The 9,965-nt window shown below is 46.6% G+C and overlaps 1 protein-coding gene across 1 annotated transcript; it reads left to right on the forward strand.

Moving 5' to 3' along the window:
- Window positions 1–784: 784 nt before the first annotated feature.
- LOC144120638 (carboxypeptidase D-like) lies at window positions 785–9,965 on the forward strand. The gene is made up of 8 exons (XM_077653251.1): window positions 785–1,033; window positions 1,565–1,662; window positions 3,506–3,678; window positions 3,909–4,096; window positions 4,742–4,918; window positions 7,160–7,312; window positions 8,692–8,834; window positions 8,959–9,965. Exons 1-8 carry the CDS (start codon window positions 814–816, stop codon window positions 9,094–9,096), a joined length of 1,290 nt encoding a protein of 429 aa, XP_077509377.1. The 5' UTR covers window positions 785–813; the 3' UTR covers window positions 9,097–9,965.

Below are 9,965 nucleotides of genomic sequence, written 5' to 3' on the forward strand. Positions count from 1 at the left end.
GAAGGCATCACCGACCAGGAGCTCTTGTTCATTAGAGGTGAGCTCTTCGCCTGCAGTGAGTTAAATGAGGACGGAAGCAAAGTTACAGCAAAAGCTCTATCGGGTAGGTTATCCGTAGTTTATCCATGGCGTCGTTGTGGTTGTAGCAGTAGTAGCAAAGTACATCAGACGTAGCAGGCAAACATCGAAGTGGGTGGCAGAAAGTCTGGAGGGCGGATGAGATTAGGAAGTTTGCGGGGCTAAGGTGGCTGCAGGTGGCACAGGATCGTTAATTGAAGGAATATGCGAGAGGCCGTTGTCCTGCAGTGGATGTAGTTAGACTGATGATGATGACCTCAGTGGCAAACTGAGAAAGCAAATGACGTCAGTATTTCCGGACCAAATGATCATGTTCTGGGCAATAAATGAAACCCAGGTTGGCAGCTAGTTAGCCTCCGTGTGGGCCTTTGAGGGAACTGAGAGAAAAACTGAGGAGGAGAAAGGTTAGGCACAACTTTCGATGTCTTTTCAGCCTTGCAGTATTGTGTATGTGGTTGATAGGCACAACTAGCTCCGCAACTTAGAATGCGTATTTAAAAAAAACAACAAAAAATTAATATAATTTCTGTTCTGTGCTGTGCTAAATTAAAGGTCCTGTGCAAGTCGCAAAATTATTTCAGATGTTTCTTCTGCTTGCTGACTGGCCATATATCAAGGTCCGTTGGGTGTCACAGCGCCAAATGTTTCTACCCTAGCCGCTAAATTATGGTGCCGCTTTTGCGACCTGCACTTACGTTCCAGGTGGGGCAAGACAAAACTCTCCAGTGCTCTACCATGCAACGTCATCTCACCGGCAGGTCGGTAGTGGTGGCGCTGCTGCTGATCTACGGGCGCGCAGTGCAGCAGGTGAATGGCCAGCATGGCTCCCCCACGGCAGAACTCCCGGATGGTCTCAACTACTACAACCACGAAGAGATGACTGCTTTTCTGAGGAAGGTTAGCAGCAACCACCCAAATTTCACCAGGCTCTACACCGTCGGAAAGTCCGTACAGGGTGGGTACTGTCTGCTTTCGTAAGCGATGGAGCGAAAATAAAAATAAATAAAAAGAAAGCGACAGCTGGCTTCGATGCTCCTTTTCGAACGTTTTTTTTTTTATATAATTTACAACGCTCTTTAGGTATTGTCTCTATTCAGACCAAGGAACTGTTCATCCCAGAGATGCAACTTAGAGTGAAGGCAAAAGGGTGTGGGAGTTCTCCCGCCTTGTCCATGACTCCGTTTTACCCTTGGTGAATTCCGCATTAGGTATATAGCGACAAAGCAGTAGTATTTCTGCTGTAGCGAAAACTTGTTGGCGTCACGACGTCAGCATGGCATTTCTATCGCGGTAACTTTTTACCACCAGGAGACGGAGAAAATTGTGGGAATTTTTAAAAATTTCATCAAGCTGTATACTTTCCCCTCCTCCATTAGCAACAACCGTGATCCGCTTTTGTCTAATTAATAAAATCACTTGCATTTCTCAGTGAAATTGACTGTCGCCGTGTTGTTGCTTCGTTTCACTTCTGCCGCGTGAACTGCAGGGCGTGACCTGTGGGTCTTGTTGGTGACCAAGGACCCCCAGGAAGAGACGCTGCTCAAGCCCAACGTCAAGTACGTGGCCAACATGCACGGCAACGAGGTGACTCGCTTCGCGCAGCCTTGTGGCATAATGTATACGCGAAGATGTACAAATGAACGAGAGCATTTTTCACGAATTATTGCCCTTAATATGAGACGTGTCATCAAAGGGTTACAAATTTGTTATCGGCGTGTGCCTTGACGCTACCCGTTCTAATCATGGTCCTCGTCATTTTCCCGAAGCTGTTACCGCTAAAACGCAAGAAACGTGGCTCCTAAATAATAGTACTTTTCGTGTCGGTTATGTTCCCCTGCTTTAGTGATGAGCAATAGGATGAGAGTAAAGGAGGATAGCCACTCCGCGCCACTAATGTGTCGATGGTATGGGAGAAAAGAAAAGAAAAAACTAAAATATTTCGGTATTGTTCTCAGTACTTTCCAATGTTGTGAAAAACAAATATAAAGAGGAATGGGGTAGGATGAGGTTAGACAAAATATAAGGGAGCTACACTCCAACATCAATGCCCATGAGTCAAGGGAACGAACCCGAAATGAGAACTTGCGAATTACCGTTGCGTTCGACGCAAGCGTAATATGTATCCGCTATGACCGTAAACATATTTCACTCCTGCTTGAAAATAGCTGTGCGCTTTTTGCACACGTGCAGCTACCAGGACACACGGACATGCAGCTGTTTCTTCTGCGACGCTCTGCGTCCTAATTTCACGCCAATTTGTTTCGTGCTTACATGTTGTTATTTGTTTAAATCTGGAACAGCTTACCCTCCATTACATTGCTGCTGCTTTGCTGATTTGCACTCGTAAGGGAATGAATGAAGTGGTGGTAATGTGCTACCTTTACTGCAGGTTTTCAATTGTATGTGTCACTCACTACAGCTGACGGCGATGTGCAAGCAGGGCAGCAACATACCCAGGGAGCGGTGCCAACCATGGTATACAAAGCAGATATGTTCTATATACCTCATCGCCATAGTCTCTACGTTCACCTGTATATAAGGGATAAGGTCGTGAGTCGATAGTCGAGTTGAACCGTGTTAAAAATTATTATTTTAAGGCATCAGCTTACTACGAAAGGCGATTGTTATCGGGAAGAAATACAACATGGTTTGCCGTTTTGTTTCACCACGGCAATCGAATGACACCGCCTGAAATCTGGTACATCCGTCTAGCAGTCTTGACCCGCTACAGTGCTATTTGTTGTTAATTTTTCGGCAGAAAGGTACGAATTCTTTGCCCTGTAAGAGGTATGTGTTCTTCCTGGTTCTTTCTGAAACAAAGCACATTGACTACACACAAAACTGATAGACACAAACAAGGACACGGTGCTAACATCAGCTGTTAGTAGCGCCGTGTCCTTGCCTGTATCTGTACGTCTTGTGTTCCGCTCGAGCGCTTTGATTCAGGGATTATGCCCAACTCGACCACCAGATAAGCATTTCTTCCGTCCAGTGTCGCGGTAGGAGCGCAACATGGCAGTCCACTGAGGGTCAGTGAAAACTACCGTTCGGCCCACTAGCGGCTCGCCTGTGTTTTGATTCACGCGTGGATGGTATACGAGGAAACTCATTTCAAAGAGTGCACTCACTATTCCTTCGAGTGTCAAAATGGCTGATTCAAGCGCCGACGCTATGTCGTCTTCTACCTGCGCGTCGTTATGTCAGCGATTTGCACACTATAGTGATCCTCTGTATCTTTGGACCACATACCTTCATGCAGTTACCAGGATGGAAAACAGACGTGGCGAGCCAAACCAACTGCGTTGTTTGCACTTATCTGCATTTCCGCGGTAAACTAAGCGCATTTTGAGCAACTCACGCGGACGCCGTGCCTTTTTTCTCACTGTGATAGTTTTAAGATTGACTTGCCTGAACGGCGCATGCGCAGGCTGTGGGCCGTCAGCTGATGGTGTACCTCATTGCGCACCTGCTGACGCGCTACAACGTAGACCCGTACGTGCGCCACCTGCTAGACAACACTCGAATCCACATCATGCCCAGCATGAACCCGGACGGGTACGAGATCGCCAAGGAGGGAGACTGCACCGGAACCCTGGGACGGTACGCGCACCGTGTATCTCTGCCGAATCCGTGTGTGCAGTTAAGGCATAGCAAGTCATCTCCCCGTTATGGACGCGTCCACAAGCATTAGGATGAAAAAGTTTGCGTCGTCGACTGATTTACTGCTCATGCTGGTGCTTCCGTTTGGCTTGTCGCGCGGTGCACGACAGCAATGAGTGACTTTCAGTTGTATAGACCTACGCGTGCATATCCTTCTGTCCTGTGCGCAGACACAACGCTCGTGGCGTAGACTTGAACCGCAACTTCCCGAGCCGCTACAACAAGCAGAGCGGACAAGAACAGCCGGAGACCGAGGCAGTGCGGCTCTGGAGTCACCGCATTCCGTTTGTGCTGTCCGCAAACCTGCACGGGGGCGCCCTGGTAGCCAACTACCCGTACGACGAATCCCTGAAAGCGGGTATGAATGCACGCTTTCTACCACGTTTCTGCGGAGCGAGATCACTGACCATCAGCACAAGACTTTTAAAGCGGACAACGGGGCTAGTTGGTGATCTTTAGATTCAATGCACACGGTAACTAGAGCTAAAGACGAGGACAGAAGAAAGAAAGACGGACACGACGGCCGTCTCCGTCAAGGCTTTTGCACTATTTTCAATGTGAGCTTGGGCGAAGAGGATCATCTTGTGCGTGGTTTCCATATGGTCTTGCAGTGCTCTGACCTGTTTGTTGTGCGCGGTGTTGACAACACCGCTTGTAGCTAATATTCAAGTCTTGGCTAGTGCACAAATTTTTAGGAATTGCTTTTTCTGCATGCATCAACGTCCAGAGTTCATCAGGCTGACGGGTAGCGCTTGTCATAACTAGCATCGAGGCTATGTACACTGCAGGGCAAACGCTGATCTCCACTGATCTCCACTCCGCCCTGTCCTGGATCAACCGTGGTCAACCCTGCCCGGCTTATTTCTTAGCCTGATCTCCGCATCTTAATTTCTTGCACCTACAACTGCATTTCCCTTTAATTGGAATTCGTAATTTAACCTAACAGACCATCGGTTTCTTTTTCGCTATCTTGACATTATTGCACAGCAATGGTCTCACGCAGGCTGGATGTTCGGCCACGAGCCAGCGGTGACGCCAGACGACGACGTGTTCAGGCACATCGCCAGCGTGTATTCGTTCAAGCATGCCACTATGCACCGGGGTCTCTCTTGCTCCGGACTCCGGCGCCAGGTGTTCCCCAACGGCACCACCAATGGTGCTGCTTGGTACGCCTTCCCAGGTACACCGTTTGTCAGAAGTAACAGGCTGCCGTGCACACGCGGTTTGATCTGACTATGAGCAGTGCCACTGCCACTGCATCTACTGCATGTGGATGTGTTGTTCTCAGACAGTTATCTGCTTCGACCAAAAGACCGCTGCTCACTCCGGAGACATGTTGCTTTGGCGGTGGTTGATTATTGTTGAAAACGATAATTAAGAGGAGAGAGATTTTAATTTTGCACACAAAAGAGAGCAGTCCATACATTACGGGCATATATTTTTGTACGTAGGGGTGCGCGATTATTCAAAATTGATTGATTGATTAATTGATTGATTGATTGATTGACGTTGTTCGTCGATTGATTGATTGATTGATTGATTCGTCGAACAAATCAAATAGTGGATGTTCAAGAATTTTCTAAACTAATTGAATAGTAAGATGGACTGAATCTGAGCCGCCAGGTACAATCTTAGTCAAAAGTCTCAAGGCCAAAGGCTTTTCACTTGAGCCGCAGAACAGAGACATTACGGCAGTATTTAAAACCGAATGACCTTGAAATGCCAGCGGAAGGTTTCTTCTCGCGGTAGAGAAGCTTCCTGCTTGACTTGTGTTTTGAAGGATCCGCTACACGGAGCATTCTAGAAACATTCATTTCGCTGCAGATGAACGCTGTGGCCTTAAGACTTTTGACCAAGGCTGAACATAGCTTGCTTGGCGTCAGCTCCAGCGTTGTCCTTCACACCTCACTTACGGTTCCATTGTTTCCCGAGCTGACGCCAAGCAAGAATTGAATAGGTGCTCAAGTTAACGACTACTTTTCGAATAATTGGGACAAAGTTCCTCATAAGCGGCGCAATATTTTTCTGCTCAATGACTATTCAAAAAACGAGGACCAGACACACCGCGTACCATGATTGTCGCGATCTATATGCGCGGGATGGAGGGGTCAGCGCCGCGACGTAGTCCATTCGCGTGGCTGCGTTCATGGTGTTCATACATGGCCTAAGAGTTTGGATGGAGCGGCTTGGCCTAGGCAGATTTAAGGCCCAGCCTTGATGTCTGATCTCTGAGGCCACGGCTCATATCTTTTTTTTTTTTTTTCAAGCGACGTTTATTGCCTCGGGGAATTTGAAAATAAGAGACGCCGACCTGTGAAAAAAGATTCGTTCTTGACGTTTCGGCTTTCACACGGAAGCCTTGTTCACAATTAATTAATCACCAAACATGGGTCGTTTAAATGTGGTTCAATAATCGGCGCAAGGACAGTGCGTATATTTGGTTTAGATTGCCGTCGTTCCGGTTTAACGTGTGTGACGTAGTTTGTATGATCAGGGATTCCAGATGAAGTCGTGATGCTGCTACTTTTTCCGTTGCGATGATCCTCGCCTTGTGACAGTCAATTTTGTGGCCATTCACGACGGCGTGAACATTGCGAACAAGGCTTCCGTGTGGAAGCCAAAACGTCAAGAACGAACCTTATTTTTTCACTGGTCGGCGTCTCTTATTTTTCAAATGTACGCTCCCTCCAGACGGGATTCAGTCACAAGCTCAACTTCATTGCCTCAGGGCATAAAGGTTTTAAAATGAGAGATGAGTAAGATGCTTAAATAAATTTGCTTTTCTGATGTACTGAGATGTGGCCCTAGTTTATTTTCTTCGTTATCAACAGCAAAATGCACTTTTCCTATATGTATAAATTGACGGTGATAGAGTTAATGCACTGACTTCGTGCTGCAACCCAATGGAGATCAGTGTTACGTATTTTGACAACTGTAAGCATAACTGCATAAACAACAATGCCTTATCGCACTGCCGCAGCTAGCGCTTTGCTGTTTCGCTCGATTGCTCGTTTATTATATTCACGCATTAGCGAATATTCTGAAGAATATTTGATTCGTGTTATATTCAGCCTTTAGCTAACTATCCCGACTCGATTGGGTAGCGAAGCTACTCTGTTCAAAGGTACTTTTCGCGCACCCCTAGTGTATACTGTAGCGCAATCAAAAAAGAAAGATAAAAAGTCAGAACAGGCATAAAACTACAGGAAACAAGAATGCCCTAAATGGTGTGAAGCAGATGTGAAGGGATTGATGGAGGACATGCTCACATCCCCACATCGTGCGGTAACGCCAACACTGCCGCAAAAGCGGTTCGCGAGCTGCGCGGAGAAGGATGCAGTCTAAGAGTTCTTTTCACAGCGGTCGAGTGTGTGATGCATATAACTGCCTTTCGTATCGACAACTGTATTTTGTTGGCCAGGTGGCATGCAAGACTACAGTTACGTTTGGCAAGGTTGCATGGAAGTGACCCTGGAGGTGTCGTGCTGCAAGTTCCCGCGCCGCCGTGAACTGGCGCGATTCTGGGACGAAAACAAGAGGGCACTACTCGCCTACTTGGGGGAAGTGCACAGAGGCGAGTGGTGCCTCACGTTGCTTGCCCAGCGGTCTGTTCTTCATTTTTTTTTCTCACAGACCATATGGCAGGGGCTGTTTGGAGCTCACGGTGCGAGACGACGTGTACAAATACAAGAACACACACATGAATGGCGGGCGCTAAACTAAATACCGAAACGTAGCATACATGTTCATCTCTTCAGCTTAACCGAGGCGGTAACCTCAGGACGTCACTGTAGTAGAAAACTTTAGGTACATTTCGTTTCGAGAAAACCGAACACGTTGAAAAGGTCTTTTCAAATTTTTTTTCTTTCCACTGAACACGATTTGTTTTTGGGTTTAGAAGACACCACGTGGGCGAAGTACGCAATTCGCATAATTTTGGAACGAACTTCATGAGAAGGACCACGCAAAAGTAAGTGTTTGTGCGCTGCTTGAGAGCTTTTTTTTTAAAGACAGATTCTTTAAAACAGTTTTCTGCAGAGATCTTGGCCTCAGTACAGTCGCCGCACTCGTTTCGGCTGAATGCCTTGGCGCATAAGAGGGTCTTTATCGCTCTTCACAAACAGGTTTATCTCAGATTCGAAAGCAGAGTTTCGGTCAGGGTAGCGGGTGCCCACAGGAACCTTGAGTTCTTTATCGCATATGAAGTGCATACTCAACACGTAACTGACGCACTTGAGCGCTAAATTGCAATGAGTGAACAAGAATACCAGCGAAGGTTGCCTGTTTTCAATGTTGGATCTTTATTTCAATTATTGGGCCAAACTACCCTCAAACAACACACGCCTGTGCCTGAACTCTTTGCAGGACCCGAGAGTTGTCTTGGAGAAATCTCTAATAATTAAAGTTCGAATTATATTATTTTCTCTTTAAATACTCCGGGAATGCATAACTGATAGTATCAAGGAAATATATGAACAAAAATTGTTGCTTGTAAACGGGGAAAAAGGAACAGAAGAATAAATTACAAAAATTTTAGGAGGAGAGCAGACTATTACAGAGAGAGATCAGGTTAGAGAGAAAACTGGTAGTCGGTCTGCATTACGTTAACGAAAAATACAAAATTTCGAGGAAAATTTTAATCTATTTTTTTAATGAAGCCTAGTCATGTTAGAACGCCTGAAGCGGTCAAAATTTAAGCCTGAATTTCCAGCCATGGTTACCATTGATTTCATAAATTAGAGTTTTACGGTACCTGCGCAGCTGCTGGTTCGGGTTCGTTTATCTTGTTAGTCGTGGTGTTAATAGTTAATATCTTTTCGTATAGTTCAGGAAATTCAGGATGATGCAGGATCTTTCTTCACTGCATTATTTTCACAGGGCTAAAATCCTGAGAACATTGCGTTTGGGCTCTTAGTATGTAGGTCGTGTTTAGGCATAATTTTCCGCCATCAGGCGTACGCGGCATCGTGACGGACACCGGGGGCAAACCTGTTGTCGGGGCCTCTCTGCGGATCTCGAACCGCGAGATCGGCTTCAAGACGACATCGACGGGAGAGTACTGGAGGATCCTCAGGCCCGGACACTACACGCTTGAGGTAAAAGGCCGCCTTGAACGGGAAAGATCGCTTTGAACGGATTCGCAGGAAAAAACGAATCGCGAATACAGGAGTTTACTGCGTAGTTGTGCGTCGAAGTTTTATACCTTTTCTTTTTTGGCAGATCTCTGCGCGGGGATTCTACACGGCTAAACTGGACTTTGTCGTGGTAGAAAGGCAGATCTCCATAGTCAATGTGACGCTCAAGACCCTACAAAAAGAGCCCGATGAAATCGGGCCAGACTCGGAAAACGCGGTCTAGGTCACGAGTTTCAAAAAGCTGTCACGGCGTGGCTTTCTGAGCTGACAAGCCCCTCTTTGCCGAGGCTGAAAACAGCCCCGTTCCAGGAGGCTGGTTCTTCACTGGTACTGTGCAGATTTCGTTGCCTAGTCATGATCATAATCACCATGAGCAGACCAGTTGTAGTCCGCTACGGGATAAATGGTTCTTCCAATGGCCTCCAATTACTTCTGCTTTGCACCAGCCGCGGACACTTTACTTTGTTCCAGCAAGTTTCCTCACCTCATCACACCATCTGACCCACGCCCAACCTTGACTTCATTTTCACTCCCTTCGAATCCACTCTAGGGATTCACCTGTTTTCTGTTCTGCGAATAAAGTGTCTTGCTAATGCCTGTTAATGTAACAATTTCAATCTAGATAACTGCAGCTGTTGCTGCGAGAAGAACCAAAGTCGAAATCTCCACGTACTGTTTAGAGACGCCAACCTAAACCTCTTTCGTGTTATACTACACGAACTAATCAGTAATCGACAAAAACATCAGATATTGCACACCATCGGCGAGGAAATGGTTAGGCTCAGCATTTGCCCCTAGGACATTGTGACTATACTGGAGGGACAGCATGCTACATTGATCACGCTCTCACTTAGCTCCTTTAGCCGGCCGGCGACAGTATAAGAAAACAAAACTTGAGCAGCTGCGACGTTCACGCCAGTGAGAACCGAATAAAACGATCAGCGCATCTGCTGTCGCTGGGCACGAAAATCGAAGTGCACTTCTTCAAAACTACCAACTTGTCTGTCGTTCTTGAAGGTTACTTTTCTCGGTAACTTCTAATAGCCAACAGCTGATGTTCGGGATGAGGATGAAGCAAGCAAAAAAAGGTAG

This window comes from Amblyomma americanum, chromosome 2, assembly GCF_052857255.1.
Source record: "Amblyomma americanum isolate KBUSLIRL-KWMA chromosome 2, ASM5285725v1, whole genome shotgun sequence".
Taxonomy (NCBI): Eukaryota; Metazoa; Arthropoda; class Arachnida; order Ixodida; family Ixodidae; genus Amblyomma; species Amblyomma americanum.

What these genes read in the sequence shown, in the direction of transcription:
- LOC144120638 (XM_077653251.1), top strand. Translation starts at nt 814, where the DNA reads ATGCAACGTCATCTCACCGGCAGGTCGGTAGTGGTGGCGCTGCTGCTG. An exon ending in CGTCGGAAAGTCCGTACAGG is followed by an intron (nt 1,034 to 1,564) that starts GTGGGTACTGTC and finishes CGTGAACTGCAG; the next exon opens with GGCGTGACCTGTGGGTCTTG. An exon ending in CCGGACACTACACGCTTGAG is followed by an intron (nt 8,835 to 8,958) that starts GTAAAAGGCCGC and finishes CTTTTTTGGCAG; the next exon opens with ATCTCTGCGCGGGGATTCTA.